At 38.9% G+C, this 27,810-nt stretch overlaps 2 protein-coding genes, 1 long non-coding RNA gene and 1 pseudogene across 5 annotated transcripts; 2 read left to right on the top strand and 2 right to left on the bottom strand.

Annotated features, from left to right (window-relative positions):
- Positions 1-1,230: 1,230 nt before the first annotated feature.
- On the top strand, positions 1,231-17,145 carry LOC103444546 (protein MOR1-like). Of its 3 annotated transcripts, none has more exons than XM_008383498.4 (54): positions 1,231-1,626; positions 1,774-1,879; positions 1,967-2,090; positions 2,674-2,753; positions 2,844-3,021; positions 3,113-3,177; positions 3,273-3,355; positions 3,546-3,631; positions 3,817-3,930; positions 4,110-4,229; positions 4,991-5,093; positions 5,257-5,393; positions 5,783-5,848; positions 5,950-6,067; positions 6,162-6,196; positions 6,406-6,477; positions 6,589-6,696; positions 6,794-6,899; positions 7,563-7,675; positions 7,790-7,877; positions 8,009-8,109; positions 8,260-8,367; positions 8,469-8,574; positions 8,654-8,733; positions 8,813-8,962; positions 9,074-9,149; positions 9,240-9,364; positions 9,460-9,570; positions 9,645-9,794; positions 10,066-10,140; positions 10,236-10,314; positions 10,390-10,502; positions 10,595-10,690; positions 10,769-10,843; positions 10,930-11,025; positions 11,109-11,210; positions 11,313-11,414; positions 11,519-11,701; positions 11,802-11,913; positions 12,046-12,122; positions 12,233-12,312; positions 13,277-13,339; positions 13,451-13,580; positions 13,755-13,877; positions 13,976-14,053; positions 14,183-14,341; positions 14,428-14,586; positions 14,765-14,862; positions 14,970-15,126; positions 15,214-15,330; positions 15,471-15,566; positions 15,694-15,765; positions 15,883-16,165; positions 16,270-17,145. In XM_008383498.4, exons 1-54 carry the CDS (start codon positions 1,467-1,469, stop codon positions 16,524-16,526), a joined length of 6,051 nt encoding a protein of 2,016 aa, XP_008381720.3. In that variant the 5' UTR covers positions 1,231-1,466; the 3' UTR covers positions 16,527-17,145. The 3 variants fall into 3 exon arrangements, with proteins under 3 accessions (XP_008381720.3, XP_070677184.1, XP_070677185.1); XM_070821083.1 differs by having other exon boundaries at positions 13,755-13,881; positions 13,980-14,053; XM_070821084.1 differs by having other exon boundaries at positions 1,263-1,626; positions 13,277-13,307; positions 13,446-13,580.
- Positions 17,146-18,906: 1,761 nt separating this feature from the next.
- Positions 18,907-19,991, bottom strand: LOC139198405 (uncharacterized). Its single transcript, XR_011583866.1, has 2 exons — positions 19,687-19,991; positions 18,907-19,288 (listed from the first exon to the last, which is right to left on the bottom strand). It is a non-coding gene; the product is annotated as an uncharacterized lncRNA (long non-coding RNA).
- Positions 19,043-24,275, top strand: LOC103445738 (ABC transporter B family member 19-like). The gene is made up of 10 exons (XM_070827081.1): positions 19,043-19,297; positions 19,440-19,494; positions 19,707-19,882; positions 20,010-20,210; positions 20,297-20,556; positions 20,925-21,238; positions 21,327-21,550; positions 21,646-21,989; positions 22,098-22,531; positions 22,649-24,275. Exons 1-10 carry the CDS (start codon positions 19,043-19,045, stop codon positions 24,112-24,114), a joined length of 3,729 nt encoding a protein of 1,242 aa, XP_070683182.1. The 3' UTR covers positions 24,115-24,275.
- On the bottom strand, positions 24,162-27,759 carry LOC103444538 (uncharacterized; annotated as a pseudogene).
- Positions 27,760-27,810: the final 51 nt, after the last annotated feature.

The following is a 27,810-nucleotide window of genomic DNA, read 5'->3' as shown; positions in this document are numbered from 1 at the left end:
AAATTTGAAAAGGAAAAATGGAGTAAAATTGGAACGGCAGCCTCGTAACGCTTCAGCCGTCTAAATAGGAAAGGATTCTCACCGGATCACTTTCATCAAGTCTAGCAAGTTCATCCATCAAAACAATTAAAATTTGATCAAACGATTATAAATAAGAATTCTTAACGGTTCGGATAGTGAACTTGGGGCCCGTTTGTTTGGCTTCTCTAAGTCTCACTGGACTGGATTGGAGTATAGTCCAGTGTTTGTTTGGAACACGGACTACTTTTAATGGTACTACGAGGGACTCGCCTCGACTAGCAACCTCCTTAGATGGTCTTACAGAGACCTCCCGAAAACAACAGGACTGCTAAGACCGACTTTGTTCGTCAGCTTCACTTGTCTTCTTCGTTTGTCTGCTTCGCTCGCCAACTTTCCCAACGGGTCTCAAATCGATGGGCTCCAGCTCGGAGAAGAGTCTGGGTTGGCTAGATCTGGGGCCTTGGAAGATGACGGTGGTTTGTTGTTTGATACAGGATCTGCTGCCATGGTTGTCCAGTAATTACCAAACTGCCTTCTCTCTCGCTCGTCGGATATTTGTCGACTTCCTCACCCGACTGATTAGTAATCGAATTGAAGGTGAGGTGGGTTTTTTACCCGACTTCCTCACTCGTCGGATACTTGTCGACTTCCTCACCCGACTTTCTGAGAATGTGTGAAAAGAATAGAATTGCTGATGAGAGAGAGAGAGAGAGAGAGAGAGAGAGAGAGATTGAGAGGGAGATGGACGGGAAAGTGGAGAGATTTGGGGAAGGAGACGAGAATTCTAGAAAAAGAAAATGAAAATGAAAAGAAAAGAAAAAAAAGTATTAAAAAACATATAGATGAAATAGTATAATATTATAATTTGATAATTTATAAAAACATATTAAAAAAGATAGGGATTAAATAATATAATTTTAGAGTTTGTTAATTATTCTGCTTCTTAGTCCGATACTGCACCAAACGCTTCACTAAGTTAGTCCAGTTTAGTCTAGTCTAAGCCAGTCCAGCTTAGTTCCTAAAACTAGTCCAGTCCGAGATAGTCCAGTTCAACAAACGCACCCTTGGTGGACTTATTGGAAGGAATGGGAGAGATCCCTTTCCATGCATCATTTTCTCTATCTCGTCGATTCAGACCATTGAAATTTGATCAAACCACTAATCTCGATCCGTGAACTTTGGTGGAAGGAAACGGAGAGATCCCTTTCCGTCCAAATAAAGCCAAACAGCAACAGTGCGTCATTTTCTCTCTCTCCTCGATTGGGCACTCCCTCTCTCTCTCTCTTGCCCTACACTCTATGGTTACAATATCTTTTTAGGTTTTGTTCTTCGAATTGCTTTTTCAAAAATTCTGGATCCCGATCTGGCCCTGCGCGCTCTGCATTTGCATTTGGGCGGATCAGATTGTTTGGGCACGGAGATTTTTCGGTTTTTTGATTTGAGAAATGTCGGAGGAGGAGAAGTTGTTGAAGGAGGCGAAGAAACTGCCGTGGGATGATCGGCTCTTCCACAAGAACTGGAAGGTGAGGAACGAGGCCAACATTGACTTGGCCGCTCTCTGCGACTCCGTTGCCGATCCCAAAGACTCTCGCCTCCGTGAATTTGGTGAGATATTACACTCGGGGGGTAGTGGGGTTTGTGTGTTTTTAATTTTGTTTTAATTTAATTTTTAATTACTGGTTGTGAACAATCTTGGTCTGCATTATTTTGGAGTGGTTGTAATTTTGTTTGTGTGTGTGTTGTTTTGGTTAGGTCCGCTTTTTCGGAAGACTTTGGCGGATTCCAATTCGCCTGTGCAAGAGAAGGCCCTCGATGCATTGATTGCATTTTTACGAGCTGCGGATGCTGATGCCGGAAGGTTTATTTTTTTCTTAATTGTTTTTTGAACTTGTTTTGTTAGAAGTCTTTGTTCGAATTGCTAATTTTAAAGTTCGCGTGCTTGCAGATTTGCCAAGGAAGTTTGTGATGCCATTGTGGCGAAATGCCTCACTGGTAGGCCGAAGACGGTGGAAAAGGCTCAAGCTGCATTTATGCTTTGGGTTGAATTGGAGGCCGTGGACGCTTTCTTGGTAAGTTATGCTTTTTGGGTTGGTTGTTTGCATGGTAATACGCTTCAGTGTGGACTCGAATTTTTTTTATAGTTGCAATAGTTTACAACTGAACTCTCATAGAATGTAGTATTAGTAGTAGCGGCAGTAAGTTGTGAAGAGTTGGTGGCTGTTTCCGTTAATTTGGTTAGTCCCGGTAGCTGTTTCTTAGTTTTGGTCTTGGCATGAAGGACTTGTCGAATGTAAACATATGAGCTAAATGTAAATTATTAAAATTTAGAAGCAGAGGGCTTTCTGCATGTAACATAATGAGGGCATTGGTATTCCAGTTTTGTGGTTGGAAGTTTTGCTTACTCCTGGTCCGTATGTAGGCATGCACGGACTGTAGGTGAGAGAAATGAAGGGAGAGAGGGAGTGTGTCTTGTTGGGTTGGAGCCATGCTAAGTAAGCTAAGTCAAGATTAGTGCCTTAGGTTATAATTGTTTGTTGATTTCTGTGTACTGTGTTTGGCATGATAGTGAAATCTTAGAATAATCATATTTTTCTTTGCTGTGGTTGATGAAGCAAGTTTTTGGACATTTACAATGGTTGCGGTTTATTGTAGGATGCTATGGAGAAGGCAATAAAAAACAAAGTTTCCAAAGCTGTTGTGCCTGCAATTGATGTCATGTTTCAGGCCTTAAGGTTTTTTCACAAGATTTCTTTTCTGAAAACTATTTGTCTAGTCTTTTACTTGTTCTTCTAACTGGTGTATATTATTACTCGCTGTTATAGTGAATTTGGCGCAAAAGTTGTTCCTCCAAAAAGGATTTTGAAGATGCTCCCCGAATTATTTGACCATCAAGATCAGAATGTTCGTGCATGTTCCAAAGGGCTTACTCTTGAGCTCTGCCGTTGGATAGGAAAGGACCCTGTTAAATCAATATTGTTTGAGAAGATGAGGGATACAATGGTATGATAAATTTTTATATGTTGCGTGCACCTTTTTGTTAATTTTTTTCTTAGCAAAATGAATAACTCTATTGCCCCCTTTTTCCTTGAAGAAAAAAGAGTTGGAGGCTGAGCTTGTAAATGTTACAGGGACAGCCAGGCCATCTCGCAAAATCAGGTGAAAAGTCTGCTGTTAAATGTGTTTTTAACTGTAGGCAGGACACATCTATGTAGCTATAACTTATGTTGGATTATCTTAATTCTATTTATTAGATCGGAGCAAGACAAGGAGCCAGAAAAGGAAGCTGTTTCTGAAGTAGTTTGCCCTGGTCCTTTGGAGGAATCTGCAGCAGATGGTATGTGATTGACTCTTGCTACTTCTAGATGCTTTACCATTTCGCAAATGATATTTTGGTAGATTATGTAGATCTTCTTGCAGTGAGAGAATAATTTTATATGTTTTGCTTTAGACATTCTAGTGCCACTATTTTATCTGTTGTGCTTATATATTTTATCAGTCTTATCTGAACGTATCTTGATTGTCAGCTCCTCAGGAAATAGATGAATATGAGCTTGTTGATCCGGTTGATATATTGACTCCTCTGGAGAAGTCTGGATTTTGGGACGGAGTGGTCAGTGTTATCTCTCTATTTTAAAATGCAGTTTATTTTTTATTTTTGTTTTCAATAATGAACGTGAATTATTTGTTTTCATAGTGGATGTGAATTTAATATTACATTCATCAGAAAAGGTGATCTAAGTTATGCATGCTTTCTTCTAGCTGCTTATTGCTGTCAATATTGTCACTGTGTTCTAGAAAGCTACAAAGTGGTCAGAGCGAAAGGAGGCTGTTGCAGAGCTAACCAAGCTTGCTTCAACTAAAAGAATTGCCCCTGGCGATTTTACAGAAATCTGTCGGACATTAAAGAAGGTATTTTTGTGTATTTTAGTTGAAACAAGTATTTTTCTGCTCGCTTCAACATTGTTCTTTTTACATTGCCTATGGGTACGGATGTTTTATTTTTACAAGAACAGTACAGATGATTTAGTACGTAAGTGATTTATCTCTGCCCAATTCATTTCTCTCAATGAACTATATTTCTCCTGCAGCTTGTAACAGATGTGAACATAGCTGTTGCAGTTGAAGCTATTCAAGCTATTGGTAATCTTGCTAAGGGTCTAAGGACTCATTTTTCTGGAAGTTCACGATTTCTATTGCCAGGTTTACTTGTAAGTTTATTCCTATACCGTTTTGAAGGTTCATTGTTAGTTTAATGTTGAAATGTGTTTAAAGAAAATCTGACTATGGCTCTTATGAGGTATCCCAGAGCTCAGTTACTTCTACTGCCATGCCTATTGTCTATATTCGTTTTATTTGATTATTTTTCAGTTTTTAAGTTGAAGCTTTGCATTTCAAGTGGTTTTTTATATCTTGCACTCTTGATATTGCCATGCCTGCTTTGATGTTTCGAAGTGGAAAGCTTTTATTCTGCTTGTTGGCATGCTTCATTACCTTTTCCCTTTACTTCTCATGGTCATGTATTATGATGGTTTTGGTCCAACAATATTTTGTCTTGATTAATTTATTTCACTGAGGCCATGTTTGGATGAATGATTTGCAAGTATGAAGGGGTTTTGGGTAAATTTGTCTGAGATGAACTACTAAACTTTAGATAGAGGGATTTAAACTGCACTGCATGAGGGTTTAGCTATGTTTGGATGAAGATTCACAAGTACCAAGGGGTTTTGGATAAACACATTACAAAGACTTAAACAAGGGATTTACAAATGACTTCTTTCAAGTAGTCCTTTGCAAATCCCTCTTAAAGCATTATATCTACAAGCACTGCAAATCCCTTGGTACTTGCAAATCTCTCCTCCAAACACAGCCTGAGGATTTAGCTCATGAAGTTTATTTTATTCTACATCATCTGTGATGATTAGAAGATATTTATGATTCAATACTTACCTTTCTTTATTGTTTGGTATAGGAAAAATTGAAAGAAAAAAAGCCAACTATGACTGAGGCACTCTCTCAAACTCTTCAAGCAATGCATACTGCTGGCTGCTTAAATCTCATTGACATTGCTGAAGGCGGGTTTTATGTTTTAGTCTGTAATTTATGCATCATTTTCACGTTGTGTATTTTATTTGTATGCTCTGACATCATCTATCACTTCTTGGTATTGATTGTTGTCTTAATTTACTGTTTATGCAGTTTTTGAGGTTAATGTTTGATGAATGCTTTTCATTGCAGATATTAAGACAGCAGTAAAAAATAAAGTACCCCTTGTGCGTTCATTGACTCTGAACTGGGTGACATTTTGTATTGAAACAAGCAACAAGGCTGTTGTTTTAAAGTTACACAAGGACTACGTTCCTATATTTATGGAGGTCAGTGTGCACTTGCCTTTGTTGTCTGCTGGTTTTTTTTCTTGTTTTCTGTTTTAATATTTTCGTAATGTTTTGAAATATGAATATTATGTGCTCAATGCTTCCATATATGTTCAAAAAAAAAAAAAGTAAGAAAAAACTCTATATTTATTGCATGGGGGGTTGGAATTTCATGTCTTATGATTTGTTTGGTCAGTTTAAGCCAATCCAGAACAGTCCACAAAACCAATCCTCTGGGATACATTACTAAAATATAAAAATGAGTATAGGTGCAAACCTTTTAGAACAATTTCATTTAGCAGGGTTTAAACTATACATTGCTATTTTTTTTTTCTTTCAATTTTGTAATTGTATGCAATGGCTGAAACAAAACAATCTGGACCTTGTAGTGCCTCAATGATGGAACCCCAGAAGTGAGGGATGCATCCTTTTCAGCTTTGACAGCAATAGCTAAGGTAGTATGTTCAATGCATTAAACCGGTTTATGTTTTGTGTTTTATGCTTGGATAGCAAATACTGACATTAATTTCATATCTCCCATGTCCATTTTCTTTAGATGGTTGGTATGAGGCCCTTGGAAAGGTCACTTGAGAAACTTGATGATGTCAGAAGAAAGAAGCTCTCTGAAATGATTATGGGTTCTGAAGGTGGTGCATCCACTACTGCAAACTCAGGTTCATTTTCCTTTTTTGGCACTTCTAATGACTACTTCTCTTTAAATTTCCAATTTCTCACTCTGCTCTACACCTCATGATATGCCAACTACAGCCCAAAGCTCTGGTGTGACTGCACCCTCTTTGGAGGTAGGTTTCTTCTTGTCTGTCAATTTAGGGTTCACATTACACACTACAGTTTGGTTGTCGGAATGCCTTCTATTGTCTATTGTCTTTTTGCTCTTATTTAAATAAATATATCCTGTTACATCTTTTGCATTGTTAGATTACCATAACCATTCTGGACACCAGACTAACTTTGATCCTAAAGGTTTTTGTGTTGACTAAACTGTATGCAGACTACGGACAGTGCGTTTGTTCGAAGGTCAGCTGCAAGCATGCTTAGTGGGAAGAGGCCTGTTCAAGCAGCTGTGAGTTCATTTTCACTCTAACTTGTTAATCTGTGTTTACCTTTTTTGAAATTATGTGGGATAAATTATCATCATTATGTTTCATGGTTGACACATTGATATTTTCATTAGCCTGCAAAACAAAAAGCGGGATCTGTTAAATTGGGTGGCAGTAAGAAAGGAGATGCAACTGTGCAGCCAAAAGCTTCTAAGTTAGTTGAAACCCCTGAAGATGTTGAGGTACTTACTTTTTGATTAACATGCTCTTTGATTCTTTTCCTAGAACATTAATAAAGATGTTTTCTTTACTGCACCTTTGGTCTGTGAAATGTTACAGCCAGGAGAAATGAGTCTTGAAGAGATTGAAAGCAGATTAGGCTCTCTTATACAAGAAGAAACTGTCTCTCAATTAAAAAGTAGCGCATGGAAAGAGCGGCTTGAAGGTTGGTGATGAGCTTATTCATTAATGTTATTGATTATGACATTAAAAGCTTATGCCTCTTGTTTCTAAAAAATTTCATGTGTAGATATGGTTATATTTACACTAAAATATTTATTTTAGGCCAGCATTGATTGTTTAAGATCTGCTCATCAATGCATTCTGGATACATGCATGTCAAAATGTATAGTATGTATTCCTAGTATTAGATTAAGTAATTTTTTGACCTTCTTGCATTTTCTTCTGGTAGTAGGAATTGACATCATGATCTAGGTACCAAAGCTACGTGTTTTCCCCATTTTAGCCTTTTGAAGTTATGTTATGCTGATGAGTTATATTGCTAGTAGGAAAGCTACCATGACCAGTACCAATGACTCAATTATTTTTTGTTTAGATTTTTCTTCATTGATGCTAGGACACATTTCTTATTGAGTAGCATAAATTGATATGATACTTTAAATTCAGAAATTCCATGAACTTTTTTTCATTGTATTGTGTGTATATTTAGTATTTTCTTCAATGGTAAAATACTTTTGATTGTGTCCTGTTGTTGATTAATGTGTTTGCCTTTTGTCTTTGGTGGTCAATTGACACGGTTGATGTTCCCATGTTTTCCATGCAATATTCGGGTTGAATTTATTATAATCATGATTTGATTTTGTTGCAGCCATATCCTCATTTAGACAGCAAGTAGAAGGTTTACAGGACATTGACCTGTCAATTGAGATGTTAGTTCGTTTACTTTGTGCTGTCCCTGGTTGGAGTGAAAAAAATGTTCAGGTAGTTTATGGTTGAATAGTTTGTTAGGCAAATTTAATAATCTCTTGCTTGCTTTTATTTTTTATTAGTGTTTTGGTGTAAAATTTATTAAGACACGTATTTTGAGTAATGCAGGTTCAGCAACAGGTTATTGAAGTTATTACCTATATGGCGTCCACTGCAAAGAAGTTTCCTAAGAAATGTGTAGTACTTTGTCTTCTGGGTGAGCTTTCTTTAATTTAGATTAGACATCAGGATTGGCGCTTGTTTGCTTTCTGTCTCTCCTTGGTTTTTTTGTGGATGAGCGATACGGTTATCAAATCTACCTTCTAATGGTGTTGTGCACTTTAACAGGTATTAGTGAACGGGTTGCAGATATCAAGACTCGGACTCATGCCATGAAGTGCCTCACTGCTTTTTCTGAAGCAATAGGTCCAGGATTAGTTTTTGAAAGAGTAAGCTCAGATTTGATTCTTCTAATAGCCATCGTTTTTCTGGATGCCTTCTGTTTTTCCTGAAGCAAGGATGCTTAATCGTATACCCATGAGCATGCACTATATTTTGCTTGTTCTCCAATGATTGATTGGTATTTCTGCTTATTGTAGCTTTATAAAATTATGAAAGAGCACAAGAACCCTAAGGTTCTCAGCGAGGGAGTACTGTGGATGGTTTCGGCAGTTGAGGACTTTGGTGTCTCACATGTGAAACTTAAGGTTTTTAGATTCCGTTCCGATTTAGCTGATTTTGTTTTCTTCCATCAGTTCCAGTCATCAATAGTAATTTATTTACATAAAGGGGATATTATGTTTTACAGGATTTGATTGATTTTTGTAAAGAAACTGGACTTCAGTCCAGTGTTGCTGCCACTAGGAACTCTACTATTAAGCTTTTGGGTGCTATACATAAATTTGTTGGTCCAGGTGACTTGTCTTTTTAATTAGAATTCTCCATATACGTCATCTTCATTTCGGCATTTCTAAGATTATCTTTATGTTTCAGATATTAAAGGGTTTCTTACTGATGTTAAACCTGCACTACTCAGTGCACTGGACACGGAGTATGAAAAGAATCCATTTGAGGTATTTCTTATGATAGTCAAAGTTGCGTACATCAGTCTTTCTTGTTTATTGGCAACTCATGTCTTTTATTATTTTCCAGGGTGCTTCTGTGGTTCTGAAGAGAAGTGTTAGGGCAACGGAATCTACTTCATCTGTCTCTGTAGGCGGGTTAGATGGCCTTCCACGTGAAGATATTAGTGGAAAGGTCACACCTACTCTGCTGAAGAGCTTGGAGAGTCCTGATTGGAAGGTCTTGTTTTTTGAATTATGTTGTTTCTTTATGCTGTGTATAATGGTTGTTTTAAGAAAGTTGTCATTTGTTAGAAGCTATATTGAGTGTGTGTTTTTTTGGGTCTTCCAGGTTCGCTTGGAGTCAATAGAAGCCGTCGATAAGATTTTAGAAGAGGCTAATAAGCGCATCCAGCCAACTGGAACTGGTACAAACCATATATATATTTTATGTATTGTTATGTACAGAATAGTTGCCTTTCAGTTTCTTGAGAACTTGTTTATTGTTTGACTGCCAGCGGAGTTGTTTGGTGCCTTAAGGGGGCGCTTATATGATAGCAATAAGAACTTGGTCGCTGCAACCTTAACGGTTGTTGGTCATGTTGCTTCTGCAATGGGCGCACCAGTTGAAAAGTTCAGCAAGGTTTGTTTATAACCAAATTGACAACTACTTCCATGACGCATCTGTTTTGTTGTTTTTAATACAGTTGAACTTTTGCATTAATTGGTTACTTGCAGGGCTTTCTGTCGGATGTTTTGAAATGTCTAGGAGACAATAAGAAGCATATGAGAGAATGCACTTTAACTGCTTTAGACTCGTGGCTCTCTGCTGTTCATCTTGATAAAATGGTGACTCTTTTATCTCTATTCGTGTTTTGGAATTTGAGTCTCATGTCAGGTAGTGTAACAGTATGTTGTTGTAGGTTCCTTATATTACAGCAGCTATATCAGATGCCAAACTTGGTGCAGAAGGGCGGAAAGATCTTTTCGAGTGGTTGACAAGACAGCTTTCTGGGTTAAGTGAATTCTCTGATGCTGCTCATCTTTTGAAACCAGCTTCCTCTGCTTTGACGGTAAATTGTAATTGAGAATGAGTTATTTATCATAAGAAATTCTTGTCTTATTTATTTTAACCCTGTCCATCCATCAAAGCACACATTGAAAACATCTTACAATGATGTAAAAAATTTAAGTTAAACAGACACTCTCTGTGTGACACGGACACACAAATGTGTATATATACATATACATACATGTACATAAGATAATACATTTATATAAGCTTAAGTGCTTTCACATATTACTCGCTGCTGAAATCACTTGAATGTCTGGAATCTTTTATAGGATAAATCCTCAGATGTTCGTAAAGCAGCAGAGACATGTGTTTCTGAAATTTTGAGAGTTAGTGGGCAAGAAACGGTAAGCGTGCTGGACAACTATGGTCAACGTTTTTTTCCTTTTCACATTTCCATTGATTGATATCTTCTCATTTATTTGTTTATATTACTGTTTAGGTTGAGAAGATTTTGAGAGATATTCATGGGCCAACTTTAGCTCTTGTTGAACGATTGAAGCCTAATGGATCTTTTCAAGGTGTGATTGTCAAATTCTTGGCTCTGGTGTTTTTGCTTGTAATGCATTGAACTAATTTGAATGGTTTCCGCTTAGAATCTTTTGAGTCAGCCAAAGCAATATCGATGGCCCCAACTTCCAAAAGCATTACAAAGGCTGGAAAGCCTGCTTCCAATGGAGTTTTGAAGCATGGAGCCAAAGCTACTTCAGTACGTCCCTCTGATGTAGTTGATAGCATTTATTCTTTTATTTCTCGTTATTCTTATGATCATATTAATTGATTGTCCTTTGAATTGAAAAGAGGACCATTCCCACAAAGGGATTAAATTCAATGATGTCCGTCCAAGATATAGCTGTGCAGTCACAGGCCTTGATAAATGTTAAAGATTCAATTAAGGTACATATGGTGGTAGCATGGAATTTGAACTTGTATACTAATCTTGAGTCTACTGATGAATGGGTATTTGAACTGCAGGACGATAGAGAGCGATTGGTAGCTAAGAAGTTTAAGTTTGAAGAGCCTCGGATAGAACAGATTCAAGATCTTGAGGTTTGTACTTGTGCAGATTTCACCTAACTTGTGTTTTCCATTGTCATTGCATTTATGAAAGAATTTTACTCATGCATTTTCTGCAGAATGATATGACGAAGTACTTTAGAGAGGATGTGCATAGGCGGCTTCTTTCTACTGATTTTAAGAAGCAAGTTGATGGCCTTGAGATACTACAGAAGGTATTTTTCTGCTATTCCTAATATCCCAATTTGTATCAAATACGCCTGCTTAGTTTGACCAATGTTCTGTGTATGCATTCCAGGCACTTCCAACCATTAAAAAGGAAATTATTGAAGTATTGGATATACTGCTAAGGTGGTTTGTTTTACAATTTTGTAAATCGAACACAACATGCCTGTTAAAGGTATGGTCTATTTATTTTCGTTCAATCTTCTTTCCTTGCTGCTTTTTAAGTGCTACGGTTTTCTAGGTGTGTTATCCTAACCACATATGTTCTGATTTACAGGTGTTGGAATTTCTTCCAGAACTTTTTGATACATTTAGGGATGAGGCATACATGTTGACTGAATCAGAAGCAGCCATATTTTTTCCATGCTTGATAGAGAAGGTTTCTATTTTAATTGCCAGACTTTGGAAGATTTGAATATTTTGTATTTAATAGAAGGCTTGAATGGAATTTCACTGACAGAAATGCTGAATCTTGTGCTGCAGCTCGGGCATAACATTGAGAAAGTGCGAGAAAAAATGCGGGAGTTGACCAAACAAATTGTGCAGGCATATACCGCTGCAAAAAGTTTCCCTTATATTTTGGAGGGATTGCGTTCTAAGAACAACCGTACTCGAATTGAGTGTGCTGATCTTGTTGGATATTTGATTGATCACCATGTAGCTGAGGTAAGCCTTTGCATACTTGTCTGTTTTATATCCAATCATGTATACACTACATTTTTCTTAGTTGTGTTAGAGGATACTTACATCTACATCTTTCTGACAGATTAGTGGACAACTAAAGTCCTTGCAAATTGTTGCGAGCTTGACAGCAGAAAGAGATGGTGAAATTAGGAAAGCTGCTTTAAATACGCTAGCTACTGGTTATAAGATTCTTGGTATGTCATGATGCCACATAATGAGCTAAAGTTGTCGGTCGTAATTCTAAACTAATAGTTAATATGTGCCCAAGGTTATTTACTGACATGATATGTTCTCTCATCAAGCAATTTTTTTTATCCTTTCCTTAGGTGAGGACATATGGAGATATGTCGGAAAGTTAACAGATGCTCAGAAAAGCATGCTAGATGATCGATTTAAGTGGAAGGTCTATATTTTTATGCTCTCAATTTTTTTTTTTGCCGAACTTTATGTTCTCAATTAAGTCTAGGTACTGTGATTTATTTCTTCTTCCTTTAATTAGAATTTTTTTTATAGGTTCGAGAAATGGAGAAAAGGAAGGAAGGAAAGCCTGGCGAAGCTAGGGCTTCTCTGAGGCGTTCTGTCAGGGAAATTGGGTATATGCTTTTGCTCTGACTTTTGCACACTAATAGAAGATAGAGAAGTTACATAGTTCCTTTAAGAGAACGTATAAATCACTTATCTGTTCAGTTAGAAATATGGAACACAGCAGACTAGGAATCCTTCGTTTTGGATAGGAAACTTTAACTAAATTGCATGAACTGCTACTGCTATAAATTGTACTGTTAGGTTTTAGGGTTATTACAAGTAATGTACTAGTCCAGGGTCTGGTCCAAGGTACACATTTTGCTCACTTCTTATATCATTGGACTTGAAGACTTTGGATGGTTGAGATTGCATCATCTTAACTGTGCATCTATTTTATTGTTTCAAGAAAGTTTAATGTCTCTTGGAATTTTAAGCACCTCCTCTCTCTCTCTCTCTCTCTCTCTTTCTCATCCAAAGTCCAAAGGAAATGAAGACTGGCAGATTGATGTGAGATGAGAACCTCAACCTGAGGGTTAAGCTGAGAACCTCAACCTGAGGGTTAATGTCATATGTTCTAAATTTTCCGTTTGCTCTTTCAAATCCGATGGCAAAGATTACCGAAAAGCAAAAAAGCATTTTAATTTTTGGTAAAGTACCCAAATAAAGAACCTAAAGCTTCTTTATACGACAAATCAGTATTCATATCAGCTTTTCTAAAGATTGCAGGTCTGAAGCTGATTTTGGATATCATATTGTTTTAATGAAAAATCACTATAAATAATGTTTTTCCAACTTTCCTGAAGCGTTAATGGCTGCTTGTATTCTCTGAAATCGTACCCAAATAAACTTTAGGTACCGAAAGATCTCAGTCAAAAGAAAATTTCAGGTTGAGAATCAGAAAATTCTCTTCCTTCAGAAGATAACCATCTTATAAGTGTTTTGAATTGTGAAAAAATTTGTCCCATGACCTGACCCCAGTCTATTGCTTGATAAAAGTTATGTAAACTTAAATCTTTCTGTATTTGTCAATAGGCTGGATGTAGCAGAGCAAAGCGGGGAGGTTGCACGATCTGTTTCTGGTCCAATGCTTTCTAGGTATACCCAAAATTTTCAGTTTTTTATATACTATATCTCGTACAAGTACATCTAGTTTTCCAGTGTGATTACTTCTCTAATTTGTGGGATATGTTGATATTTTTCTTCTAGGAGAAACTATGGCCATCCTGAGCCTCACATGGAGAGGCAGCTGGTGCCACCCAATGTACTCAGTAGTGCCAATGGCCCCACAGACTGGAATGAAGCTTTGGATATCATTTCTTTTGGTTCTCCTGAGCAGGTATGCAACTTATCTCGTTTAGTTTGGATGTGATAACAATCTATTACTTATAATCAAAGGGACGTAGACTGTGGTCAAGGTTTTCATATCTTAATTTAGTTGTTTCTTTCTTGTGCATATTTCCTTGTTACCACCTTTCACTTTTTCCTTTGTTTCTGTTTTCTGGTACTGCAGTCAGTTGAAGGAATGAAAGTTGTGTGTCATGAGTTGGCACAGGCGACTAATGATCCAGAAGGCAGTGCTATGGATGAACTAGTGCGGGATTCTGATAGACTTGTTTCTTGCTTGGCAAATAAGGCAAGTACAGTAACAGTTCATTATAGATGCTTCTCCATTTGGACTTGTCGAACTCTGGTGTTTATTGAAGTTTCTCCGTCCTTTTATTCTTCAAATAGGTAGCAAAGACTTTTGACTTCAGTTTGACGGGAGCTTCGTCTAGGTCATGTAAATATGTCTTGAACACTCTTATGCAGGTAAACATACCATCAAATTCTTGCCTTGGTTTTCATTCATGCTCATGTGATCCAAATGTACTATGTAAAAGATTATTACCTTTTACGAACTTATTTCATAACATTCTGATTTTTTGGACTTCTTTGCAGACATTTCAAAATAAAAGACTTGCTTATGCTGTCAAGGAAAGTACTCTTGACAGTCTAATCACTGAGCTCCTACTGTGGCTTTTGGATGAAAGGGTTCCCCATATGGATGATGGCAGCCAACTCCTGAAAGCCTTGAATGTTTTGATGCTAAAGATTCTGGTTAATATCTAACTGTTTTTGCATTTGCTTCCCCATGTTAATTTTTGGTATTACATCAGTTATAACTGTCATTTGTATTCTTGCAGGATAATGCAGATCGGACTTCGTCCTTTGTTGTTCTCATCAACCTCTTACGCCCTTTAGATCCCTCAAGATGGCCATCACCTGCATCCAATGAATCATTTGCTTCCAGAAACCAGAAGTTCTCCGATTTGGTTGTCAAATGTTTAATAAAACTTACAAAGGTATTGCTGAATTCGTGGCCTTCTATTCAGCTTCTTTTTTCATGAGCTGTGTTGTCTGTGAAAAAAGTATCCCACATGCACCTGCATACGTCAAGTCTTTCTTTCTTTGTTGCCATTTCATAATCTTTGTGTTCGATAATCTTTAGGTTTCTCTTAAATCAGCATTTCTCTGCCGCAGGTTCTTCAAAGCACAATATATGATGTCGATCTGGACCGTATCCTTCAAAGCATCCATTTATACCTACAAGACTTAGGGATGGAAGAGATTAGGAGAAGGTATTGTTTAAAAAGATTCCTGAAATCCAACCCCCGCCTCATCCTGTCCTGGTCATTTTCATGCAATGTTATTCTCTCCTGACTTGTGAAAAATAAATTCATTACAGAGCTGGTGCTGATGACAAACCACTGCGTATGGTGAAGACTGTTCTACATGAGCTTGTGAAGCTTCGTGGAGCTGCAATTAAAGGTCACCTTTCCATGGTTCCTATAGACGTAAAACCGCAGCCAATCATTCTTGCCTACATTGATCTTAATCTTGAGGTAATAACTGAATTCTGCAGTCCTATTTCTAATTATACAGGGACTTCGATTTATCCTTAATTTCCTTTTTTTGCTACAACCTGGCAGACTTTAGCTGCGGCAAGGATGCTGACATCAACTGGGTCTGGTGGCCAAACTCACTGGGGTGATTCAGCAGCAAACAATCCTTCATCTGCCACACATTCTGCTGATGCACAGTTAAAGGTAAATATTGTAACCTAGTTTATCTTTATCAAACTTAACGGTAAATTCTTTTGTGGTTCCTCACAATTTCAGTCTGTTTACGAGTCTCTAAAATGGTTAAATTTTTTTATGCTCATTCTTTGGTTCTGTTTCTCTTTCAGCAAGAACTTGCTGCCATATTCAAGAAGATTGGCGACAAGCAAACCTGCACCATTGGTCTGTATGAACTATACCGCATAACCCAACTATACCCAAGAGTAAGTAATGTGTGTCAATGGTCTTTAGGAGTTATTGACGTGATTTAGGTTTTTGCCCCCTGCATGGCATGCAATTGATTTCTGTGCATGAATCTTCTGTTTCTTAAGTTTGTAATACTTATTTCAGGTTGATATATTCTCTCAACTCCAAAATGCTAGCGAGGCTTTTCGGACATATATTAGAGATGGTTTGGCGCAGGTCGGTATCATCGTTATCACCGGCAAAATGTTCCCTCTGGCACACACTTAATGATTCCTGAAAAAGTAAATTAGGTTTCCTTGCCATAGAAATAAATTATCATTTTCTTTGTCACAGATGGAAAAGAATGCCGCAGCTGGAAGGACGCCTTCAAGTTTGCCAATGCCGACTCCTCCCCCAGCTACTCTAAATGCTTCTTCTCCTGAATTTGCACCCCTGTCCCCTGTACACACAAACTCCTTGCTTGATTCAAAATCATTAAATGTGAAATCCGAACCAACTAGCTTTAATCTACCGCCATCATATGATGAAGAAAACAGGCTTAATAATGCCATTACTTCTAGAGGTCTCACCGAAAACTCATTGGTAGACCAAAGGAATGAGAGATATATTGGTGGAGGTAATTGTATTTTGTTTTTTACGTTGTTTCCTTGTGCATTGTCAATTCTTGTTTCTTTGTTGACCTTAATGACCTTACACTAGAACTCATCTTGGAAAATGCAGTGACCAACGGAACCTTAGATGCGATTAGAGAGAGGATGAAGAGCATGCAATTGGCAGCGGCTGCTGGGAACCCGGATCAAGAAACTAGGCCACTAATCTATGTGAATGACAACGTAAACCAGAGTCTCTCCGGTCAGATTCCTCGTGCATCAGAGATTCCCCTCCAGGGCGGGGTTCTCCCTATGGATGAGAGGGCATTATCCGGGCTTCAGGCTCGGATGGAGAGACTAAAAAGTGGGACAATCGAACCCCTTTAAGAGGAAGAGTTAATGCGAATAGGAAGCGGATTTCTTGTCACGCCTCTGTTCTTGTAAATGGCCGGGAGGTGGTGCAGTGCAAGTTCAGTTGCAGCTTCGGTACTGGCGTCTCATTGCAACCTTCGATGTTGTGGCAGAGTTTTGGGGGAGCATGTGTTCGAGCAATTTGGCATTTGTACATTGTAGAACAAGCTTTTAATCGGGGAAATAGGCGGCTGCGTCGTCGTTGTCGTCGTCGTCGACGATTTAATTTAGTACCAGTTCAGTACAGACCATTTCCTAGATCCTGAAATTTTTGGCCGAGGTTTTTTTCATGGGATGTAGCACTGTCTCTGCTTTTGGCTTATTTTTTTCACTGCAATTATTTGTCAATTTGGCGTTGTATATTATTGTTTCAGAAGCATTGAGTTAGTCCTTGACAGTTATGCCACCTGCCTTTTTATTTAGGGTAGTACTGTTCACACTTCTTTTTACTTCTCACACTTGTTAATTTTTGTCCACTGATCTTCAATTCATTCGATCTGATGGCTGGAAATTGAGAGGATGTGAGAATTAAAAATTGGTGTTTGGATAGCACAACCAGTTATTTAATACAAAGTACAAAAAACTGATTGTTGCATTCCGATGTTGATTTTTGTTTTGTTAATTGAGAAAAAAAAATATCGTCAATCATTCTAATTTCTGAGAATGTAATTTTACATTGCCGGTCCCAAGCCCGGATAAAGGAGGAGGGGGAGGGCGTCAGGTAGTCGACAGCCGGCACTCCATGATCACGTCGAATCCTTATGAAAATGAATCCTTATGAAAATTCTAATTTCTGAGAATGTCTTTGTTTACTCGCAGAGGAATGAATATTTATCAATTTAATTATCATTTTTCTGTTATTTCATATCACTCGTTCTCAAAATGTAAGTAAACGGGTCTTGATTCTCTGTAATTTATGGGACACTTTGGAAGTGATCTCTAGTCAACTCAAACTTTGTATTTTATGTTTTTTTATTCTCGTCCTAAACTCTTAATACACTTTTTATTCTCGTCCTAAACTCTTAATACACCATGCCACGTGTATTTTTTATTTTAGAATTGTTTTTTTATATCATTTAAGCAATTAAATCTTGCAAAAATTGTTATGAAAAATCTAACATAATATGAAACTTAAAATTAATTCCACAATTTAAGGGGATTTGAAGTCCCACATTTTGTGGCATGTAAAAGCCTCCCAAGAGACAAAAACGTTAGAAACAATGTATAGTTGCATTTCAAAAGAATGTATATCTATAGATTCCTACATACATAATATGGATACATATAATCAATTAATGTACCCATATTAGTATGTGTATAATAATACGGGTATATTTTGAATGATTGACGACTTACGGGTACATAAGCTACAAGTAAAAAAATAAATATTGTATTCATTACATAGTACATGAAGAACATTGAGGGAGAGGGGGGAGCGCAAGATACAAATTATTTATTTGAATTTGAAAAAAATAAAACAGCTGACGTGGAAATACATTAATAGTGAAATAGTGACGTGTACAAAGTTTAGGAACTTCTATAAAAAATTGAAAATCAACAAAGTTTCAGTCATAGAATATTGGTATTAGGACGAGAGGATGAATTGTAAGAGAAAAATGAAGTGCGAAAATCACTTTCCGGACAAAAAAAAAATAGCATTTAACCTAACTGCATCAGACATAAATATCATGCTACAACCTACATGTTTTAAAAAATCGACGTTGAAAACCAGGAACTGGTTACTCTCGTCCGCTATATAATTCGGAAACGTCTATAAGACCAAACCTAGTACAGTGAAATCCTCCAAAAACAGACTTTGCCAGCCAAATACAAATATCCGTTGGATATGCTTTCGGATTAACTTAATTACTAGTTAATTCTCAATCAAATACATATGAATATTAAACAATGTCACCATCTTAACTTAACCTACTTATCCAGATTCTAGCTGATACAAGGCAAACAAATTAAACAAATCCGACTTTGATCCGTTCGATCGTCAGCCTCCGGTTCCGGTTGTTTTCGATGCATCAGATTAAGAATATTGGTAACTGTTAATTCATTGATAACAATTTCGTTTTCAGATGAACGTTCGAAAATCGTTAAATAATGATTCAGGAGTTAGCAGGGTTTAACTTATATACAAATCATTAACTTTTTGCCATGCAGTATCTTTGTTTCCCTCTGCATTTTCTATGCACGTCGTAGGAATCGAAGACTAAGATGCAGCCAAGAAGAAGAGAAACCAGGACGTTTTTTTACTTGGTTTTCGACGTGGAATATTCCGAGATATACCTTCTGAGCATCTGTATACACGTATTGTTTTCATAAATTTTGTATAATTTAAGCAGTCTAGTGATCGGCATGCAGCCAAGCTGAAGCAGACCTCTTTCAATTTTATTGCAACGATTGTAAACATATATAACGAAACACGCAGGCATGCAAATGGTGAAACTTTAACTAACTCAAGTGCCCGAAAACGTGAAAAGCTGATGCAGATGGGGAAAAAGAAAGGAGCAACCGTGGAGAACGAGAAGGCGGAGCTTGTCATAGCCGAGACTGTGGGATTCAGCAAGCTGCTGAGCTATGCAGACGCGCTGGATTGGACTATGATGCTATTGGGGACGTTGGGTTCTGTTGTCCATGGTATGGCTTTTCCAGTTGGATATCTTTTGCTCGGAAAAGCTCTCAATGCGTTTGGAAGCAATATCAACGACACTGAAGGCATGGTTAAAGCCCTGAAGAAGGTATAAATATGTAATTAAAAACTAATCAATTCATTAATCATGTGCTTGAAGCAGCTTCCATGCTAAAACAGCAAATTTTCAAACGCAGAAAAGTAGAAAAACCATGCTTCTCATGAGTTTGTTCACGTTGTTTGTTCTTCAGGTTATTCCGTACGTGTGGTACATGGCCTTCGCCACATTTCCAGCTGGAATAGTTGGTAAACTTCGTATTCTTTATCTGCAATTTATATTCCATGCATTTATGGGTGACTACTCTAAGGGGGATCGGGGCGATGAAACCATATTTACCAAAATGGTTTGATCGGGATCACTTTCCTAGAGTTTACCATGATGATCTACGTAGCGGAAACATAATAAAAGCCGATAATCTGTTTAATTAGTTACTTTACCTGCTGCTTGGAGTTTGCAGAAATCGGGTGCTGGATGTACTCGAGTGAAAGGCAAGTGGCACGGTTAAGATTGGCGTATCTTCGAGCTGTCCTTAGCCAGGAGATTGGAGCTTTTGATACAGATTTAACCAGTGGAAAAATCATCAGCGGAATCAGTTACCACATGAGTATCATACAAGATGCAATTGGAGAGAAGGTATACAAAAATGCCACTGCCCTTGCTCATAAATGTGTGTGTGTGTACGTGAGCGCGTGTTTGACAAATTAAATTCATGACAAAATATATGCTAATTAGTTAACTATGAATTTCGGGTCACTCACAGATGGGGCATTTTCTGTCATGCTTGGCAACTTTCTTTTCTGGAATTTTGATTGCTGCCATATGCTGTTGGGAAGTGGCACTGCTGACCTTGGTGGTTGTTCCTTTGATTCTTGTAATCGGAGGCACTTACACAAAGAAAATGAACTCCATCTCCGCCACTAGAGTGCTTTACCAGTCAGACGCTACGGCTATGGTAGAACAGGTAACTTGAGCCAAAGAACAAATCTAATTCAAGGAAAAAAAACGATCCAAATGAACTAAGTTACTGATCATATTCCTGCATCACAGACAATATCTCAAATCAAAACCGTATATGCATTTGTTGGAGAAAGTTCTGCGATCAAGTCCTTTTCGGATTGCATGGCAAAACAGTATTTGCTAAGCAAAGGAGAGGCTCTGATAAAGGGAGTTGGCACAGGAATGCTTCAATCTGTGTCTTTCGGTTCTTGGGCTTTCATCATTTGGGTTGGTGCTGTTGTAGTCACAGCCAAGAGAGCAAGCGGGGGAGACGTTCTAGCAGCAGTGATGTGCATTCTATTTGGAGCTATGTAAGTAAGCAGAGTAAAAATAATCTGTAACATCCCACATCTCCCAGGGGAATGATCTTAAGTACATATTCTCATCCCTACCTAGCACGAGGCTTTTTGGGAGCTCACTGGCTTCGGGTTCTGTAGAAACTCCGAAGTTAAGCGAGAATGAGGCCAGACCACTCCCAGGATGGGTGATCCACTGGGAAGTTGCTTGTGACTTCCCAAAAACAAAACCGTGAGGGAATGGTAAGCCCAAAGCGGACAATATTGTGCTACAGTGGTGGAACGGGCCCGGGAAGTGATCCACCCCGGGTCAGGATGTGACAAAATCCATGACTGGCGGAAAGTTCTTTGAAAGAACTAACCCAACTTGGTTTGAATTTCAGATCACTGACTTATGCTGCACCGGACATGCAAATCTTCAATCAGGCAACAGCTGCAGGAACTGCAGTTTTCCAAGTGATCAATAGAAAGCCGGTCATAAGCTACAATTCAGAAGGGAAGATACTTGAGGAGATTCATGGCAACATTGACATCCATGAAGTGCACTTTTCCTACCCGTCCAGGCCGGACAGAGCCATCCTTCAAGGGTTTTCATTGTCGATTCCAGCAGGAAAGACAGTAGCCTTTGTTGGGAGCAGTGGGTGTGGAAAGAGTACAATCATCTCCCTAGTTGCAAGATTCTATGATCCCTTAAAAGGTCTGTTACCTCTCCTCAAATTAAATGTTTGAAAATGGTTGCTTGATTTACTAACACTGAATCACTGATCATCGAGTGCAACCCTCAGGAGAGATTCTGATCGACAACCATAACATCAAGGATCTTGACTTGAAGTTCCTGAGGAAAAACGTAGGAGCAGTTTCGCAAGAACCGGCACTGTTTGCAGGATCCATCAGCGACAACATGAAAGTAGGTAAGATGGATGCAGAAGATGAAGAGATCCAGAAAGCAGCAGTCATGGCTAATGCACATACTTTCATATCCCAACTTCCAGACCAGTACTCAACAGAGGTTAGCTACTCTAACCATATATCCGAATTAACTGAAAATTTGGATTATGGACGATATTACGGTAACTCATACATTTTGACTGAAATGGGGTACAGGTGGGACAAAGGGGAGTCCAGTTATCAGGAGGGCAAAAACAGAGAATCGCCATAGCAAGAGCAATTCTAAAAAATCCTCCAATTCTTCTGCTTGACGAGGCCACGAGTGCTCTTGATTCGGAGTCAGAAAAGGTGGTTCAAGATGCCCTTGACAAGGCTATGCAGGGAAGGACAGTCATCCTGATCGCACACAGGCTCTCAACGATTATCAATGCAGATATGATTGCTGTGGTAGAAAATGGACGAGTTTCAGAAACAGGGACGCACCACAGCTTGCTTGACAGCAGCAAATTCTACAATAACTTGTTTTCTATGCAGAACATCAACCCAATTCGCGACTCGAGGTTATTAATTCACACCTTAAAATCCCCCTTGATTAATTGTTACTCATGTAATCTGCATAAGACAAAAATAACATATCTAACCATACTACAACGTTAACTGAATAACAGAGAAACTAGTACCTCTGAAGAACCTACAAACACGCAACAACAGATTTCGCTTGAAGAGATGGAACAAGACAAGGAACCTTGGGAGCCTGACAGCAATCTTAAGGAGTCTCCCAAGCATGAAGAACTGGAAAAAAGCAAAAGAGCTATATTCTTCAGGATCTGGTATGGCTTGCAAAAGGAAGACCTCGGAAGGATTGCTCTCAGTTCCTTCGCAGCAGCTTTCTCAGGCATATCAAAGCCTGTCTTTGGGTATTTCATTATAACTATTGGAGTAAAATACGTTAAGCCAGACGCTAAGAGGCACGTTGAAATATATTCAATCATCTTCTCTCTACTAGGATTTCTTTCGTTGTTCTCTCACACCGTGCAACATTACTTGTTTGGAATAATTGGAGAGAAGGCCATGACAAACCTAAGACTCGCTCTCTATTCAGGTAATACACTACCAACACAATCATCTCATGTTTTCCATATCAGTAGGTGGAATCTTTCTGCTTTAATTATGTATCAGAAAGCTAAAAATTTTAACCCGTTCCTTTGAAATCATGCAGGTGTACTACGCAATGAAATCGGATGGTATGAGAAACCTGAGAACGGCATTGGTTCGCTTACTTCACGGATCATCAATGACACCTCGATGGTGAAGACCATAATTGCTGATCGTATGTCTGTCATCGTTCAGTGCATCTCCTCCATACTGATTGCAACAGGTGTCAGCATGTATGTTAACTGGAGAATGGGATTGGTAGCTTGGGCTGTGATGCCTTGCCACTTCATTGGTGGTTTGGTTCAAGCCAAGTCTGCCAAAGGGTTTTCGGGTGATGCAGCTGCTGCACATGCTGAACTTGTTACTCTTGCTTCTGAGTCTGCAACCAACATAAGAACTGTGGCATCCTTCTGTCACGAAGATCATATACTCAGAAAAGCCAGAATATCTCTAGAAAACCCCAAGAAGAGGTGCAGGAGAGAAAGTATCAAGTACGGCATAATTCAGGGTATTTCCCTTTGCTTATGGAACATTGCGCATGCTGTTGCGTTGTGGTATACGACAGTTTTGGTTGATAAAAACCAAGCAAGCTTTGAAAATGGCATAAGAGCCTACCAGATTTTTTCTCTCACAGTACCTTCAATTACAGAGCTATGGACATTGATTCCCACTGTCATCTCTGCCATCGGTGTGCTAACTCCTGCATTCCAAACCCTTGACCGCAAAACTGAAATCGAACCAGATACACCAGAAAGTTCAAATCCTGACAGAATTAAAGGGGATATTGAATTTCAGAATGTCAAGTTCAATTACCCTTTAAGACCGGAAGTAACTGTCCTGAACGATTTCAGTTTACAAATTGAAGCTGGAAGAAAGGTTGCTTTTGTTGGCCCAAGTGGAGCTGGAAAATCTTCCGTACTGGCCCTTCTGCTCCGATTTTATGATCCAATGGAAGGAAGAATACTCATCGACGGAAAGGAGATAAGGGAATACAATTTGAGGTGGCTGAGGAGACAAATAGGACTAGTGCAACAAGAGCCTCTTCTTTTTAGCTCCTCAATCAAAGCCAATATCTGCTATGGGACCGAGGAGGCTTCTGAAGCTGAAATTGTGGAGGTATCTAGGGAAGCAAACATATATGAATTTATATGTAACTTGCCTGACGGATATGAAACTGTTGTTGGGGAGAAGGGCTGCCAACTTTCAGGAGGACAAAAGCAAAGAATAGCCATAGCTAGGACACTGCTAAAGAGGCCTGCAATTCTGCTCCTCGATGAAGCAACCAGTGCCCTTGATGCTGAATCTGAGCAGTCCGTGGTGAGCGCATTGGAAGCAATAAACTTGAGAAGTCTGTCAAAAACCACACAAATTACAATTGCACATAGGCTTTCCACAATAATACACTCCGATACCATTGTCGTCATGGATAAAGGCAAGATTGTGGAGACAGGTTCACACTCAGCCCTGATAACAGCATCAGAAGGAGTTTACTCGAGATTATATCAGCTGCAGAACTTGGGAGAAGAGTAACACATACATGCATCGAGGGTTCTTAGGAAATATTTAGGGCTAATATATATCTAAAGGAGCTTCAAGTTTAAGCCTTTTTTCATGACAATAAATGTTGAATAGAGAAGCACAAATGTAGCAGTACATCATATATATTGATAAATGAGTAAATTTGTTCTCAAGGGGTACAATGTATGTATACAAGAGAATACACTCGCAAACCAAGTGGAGGGTACAAGCAGTCCTTCCATCCAAAAACATTAACAAAAGAGTATAAGTCTGTGCTCTTGAGCTCCAGCAAGCTTTATTCCTCACCCTCAAAGGTATGTTTTACACCGGAAAGCAAGCATAAGGTGCTTTCCATGCTGCATGATTTTGTCGGCCGCCAAATCTTCCAGGCATCCCCGACCTCTCTAGCACTCTTTCCATGCTGCCTGATTGTGTCAGCCACCAAATAACCAATATGTCCCAGATTAAGAGCTGGCCAAACAGCACAGCTCCCTGGCCACTGAATAGTAGAAAAATCTGGATCCATGATTCTTTAGCACTCTTGCACATACAAAATCCATTAACAGCAACGCATTTCCTCAAAACCAACCAATCATTCTAGATCACTTGTACATCAGAGGTCAACAAAAAAACTGTTGTGATTGGCTCATATTTTGAGCTGGCAATAATGAAGTGACCTGTGTTTGCTTTCGGTGGAAATATCACATGGTGTGGGTTGCATGAAAGTTGCAGACAAGTGCTGCAAAGTAAAAGCAAAAGTGGGTTTGCCTTTTGACTTTGGGAACATTATGCAAGAAATGTGATGATGGCTTGGCCTTTATTTAATGCAAGGAAATGCTTGCATTATGTGTGCTTGCCGAGGGAGAAGGCTGCATAAGGGAAGCATCCAAGGAGATGGTGAGAGCTTTTGGCTCTGCCATGGGAAAGGTTGAACATGGATTGAGAGAAAATTAAGAGAGCTAGAGTGAAAAGTATTCTAGTGAAAGAACTTTTGGGGTAGAGTGAGGCTCTTGGAAAATTCTATGAATGGGTGTGCAAGGGGTTTGGGATTGGGTTATGTCGATTTAACTCATGTGTATCTTGTACTGTTATTCTCATAGTGAAGAGCAATATTTCTCCGGGGACGTAGGCATGATTTTTGCCGAACCTCGTAAATTTCTCGGTGTCTTTATTTCTTGTATTTTATTCTGTTCAACTGAGTGTGATTTGGTGATGTTGTAATCTGAATCTCGTTTCCGCACTAACGAACGGGCCAAGGCACAACACAAACTGCAACCGCAATATCTTCAGAAATCAAAATTTTCTTTTGAATGGTGGGGGTAAACCTTCAATTTTCTCTTTCAGGGTGCATTGATCCCAAACGTATCTCATCTGTCTCTTTCCTGTCTCATTGTATACACGCGAACTATTTGTTCCTTTAGCCAAAAACGACTGGAAAAGCTTCTGCCCGGGTGTCAAATGTACAACAGGTTCCTCTAGAATTCAAGAAAGACACTTTCCATTGCCTTAAGCAACCCCTTTTCCTCCCCGCTTGCAACTCCAGGATCGATATAGCACAACTGAAACAAACCCGTTACACCAGATCCAGTCCTAGAGAGTAATCAAAACCAAAGGCAAATTTAAGATTGAAATAGTCATTACCTGGTATTTTGCCTTTTTCAGTGTCTGAACCCCTCGTTTTACAAACTTCTGCCATCCTACCTTTTTCTCTTAGTGATCTTTCCAGATCTGCCGTTCTCTGCAATTATGTGTCACAACTCACAAGAGTGAAAATCCAATTGTATTCGATAGTGAATTGTAAAATAAAGGATGATAAGCCTAAGATGCACCACGGAATCATAAAAACAGGCGGCAACTTACATGGCCAGGGTCTAATATTAAGAGATTGTGTTGCTGCACGCCATTACGTTGACCCTTGACTTGAATCCCAACAATCATTCTCGAATGTCCATCGTGTTGGAAGTACAAGGGTCTGCTCAAAAAACCTCTCTACAAATTAGACCAAATTATAAAACGTAGTGGTTTTATGCATATTGCACTTTTGGTACTATAGCTACTCATCAAAACAGAAACTTACGTTTTGTCACTGACAATGACCTGATGATTGCCAGATTTGGTGGAATTATTATCAGAAAAGTAGTTCCAGATCCAATCAATGAGAACCTGATGACCCTTGCTTTTCCTTGTAAACTTATTTCCTGAATTCTCATCACTAGGGCTACCCATAGAGTCACCAAGCTGGATACTAGAACATCCCGACTTTTCAAGTCCACTGGAACTTGCTTGAGTAGTATCATGATTCCTTACCAACAAATACCTATCCAACGGGCCACGAACCTGGATTGCTTTCCTCTTTCCGCCATTATGTATTCTCTTGAGTCTTCATCTCTTTCCCAAGACTTGAACGAGGAAGAGAAGGATAAAATGATTCAAGTTCCTTGGGATCAAAATCCACTACCCTTCCTCAAAGTCCAAAAGAACGGAAAAGGGCAGCACATTCAGTAGCTCCAATCCATTTTCTCGAGCCATAAACGTTCTCAGCAAAATGATCCGAACCAAGTGTATCAAAACCCTTTCCCCAAGCAATCTCAAGCCACCTTTGAAGTGATGGGATATCAGGAACAAAACCTGAACCACGAAACAAAACCTCCCAAGCTTCTTGCCTTTGCACAAGCAAGTGGGAGCTAAGCATTTGGATGTTATGCCACCCGCAACACCACCCCTTGTCCTCGGATTGAATGCTCTGAAATTGATCAATATAACCAGACAAAATGGTGGTTGCATTTCCATGTTCTAACTCCAAACAGCCTCTAAGAAATGCCATTAAGCCACCTTCAATCTTGTGGAAAGTAGTCCTAGTCTGTAAAGCAATCAAGCAAGAAACTTTTTCCCCCATACTAATTTCTGCATCACATCTCCAAAATGGCAATTCACCGATTGCTTGATCTTTCTGCAAAGCATATCAATACGAAACTAACAAGTTAGTAGACTGACTTCGGATTACAGCTTGAACGAAGAAGAACAAGAACATAACAAACAAAAAATAATAATATATTTTCTGAGAAAAACGAATAAAAATCTGTTCTTTTATCCTATATGCTTTCAATGAGCAAGGAATAAGGGCTTGTTTGGGACTGCTTCTGTAGGAATCACTTCTGCTCAAAAGTGTTTCTGCTATAAGTGCTTCTATGAATCTATGGTTTTTCTTTTCCATCATAAGCGCTTTTGATTGTCAAAAAACACTTTCAGCGCTTCGAAAGCAATTCCGAAAAGAGTAAGGGGAGAAAGTAAAAGAGTAACTACCATGGCTGGTGGAGGTGAAGAAGGAGCGAGAGCAAGCTGTTGGGCAAACTCCAAATCCCTCGCCAGTTGCTTATCGACCTCATCATCCTCAACCTCCTCGAAGTGACCGTTGGCACGCCTGCAATTCGAATTCAACAATCACAATTTTAAACACATCAAAAATCCACCAAAAAAATGGGATTATCAACCCGATACACTACTTTCACGGCGGCGGAGCTGCTGAAGAACTCCGAGGGCCTCCGCCGGTGCGCACGCTTTGCTTTGCTCTTGCTCGAACAGCGCGGTTACTCTTTCTTTCTCAACCACGCACGTGTGTTTGTACACCTCACGTGAGAGTGAATATTCGGCGGCGCAAAGATACCGCAGCCGAAAGAGTCAATTATACCCTTACTATTTTGTACTTAT

This window comes from Malus domestica, chromosome 01 (genome assembly GCF_042453785.1).
Source record: "Malus domestica chromosome 01, GDT2T_hap1".
NCBI lineage: Eukaryota > Viridiplantae > Streptophyta > Magnoliopsida > Rosales > Rosaceae > Malus > Malus domestica.
The sequence above is the reverse complement of the archived record's forward strand: the minus strand, read 5'-3'. Positions and strand labels throughout refer to the sequence as shown.

Excerpts from the sequence above, each read along its gene's own strand:
- LOC103444546 (XM_008383498.4), top strand. The coding sequence starts at position 1,467 with ATGTCGGAGGAGGAGAAGTTGTTGAAGGAGGCGAAGAAACTGCCGTGG. Across the intron at positions 11,211-11,312 it reads ACACAACATGCCTGTTAAAG|GTGTTGGAATTTCTTCCAGA; the intron begins GTATGGTCTATT and ends TCTGATTTACAG. Across the intron at positions 13,581-13,754 it reads CTTTTGGTTCTCCTGAGCAG|TCAGTTGAAGGAATGAAAGT; the intron begins GTATGCAACTTA and ends CTGGTACTGCAG.
- LOC103445738 (XM_070827081.1), top strand. The coding sequence starts at position 19,043 with ATGCAGATGGGGAAAAAGAAAGGAGCAACCGTGGAGAACGAGAAGGCG. Across the intron at positions 21,551-21,645 it reads CAGACCAGTACTCAACAGAG|GTGGGACAAAGGGGAGTCCA; the intron begins GTTAGCTACTCT and ends AATGGGGTACAG. Across the intron at positions 21,990-22,097 it reads AACCCAATTCGCGACTCGAG|AGAAACTAGTACCTCTGAAG; the intron begins GTTATTAATTCA and ends ACTGAATAACAG.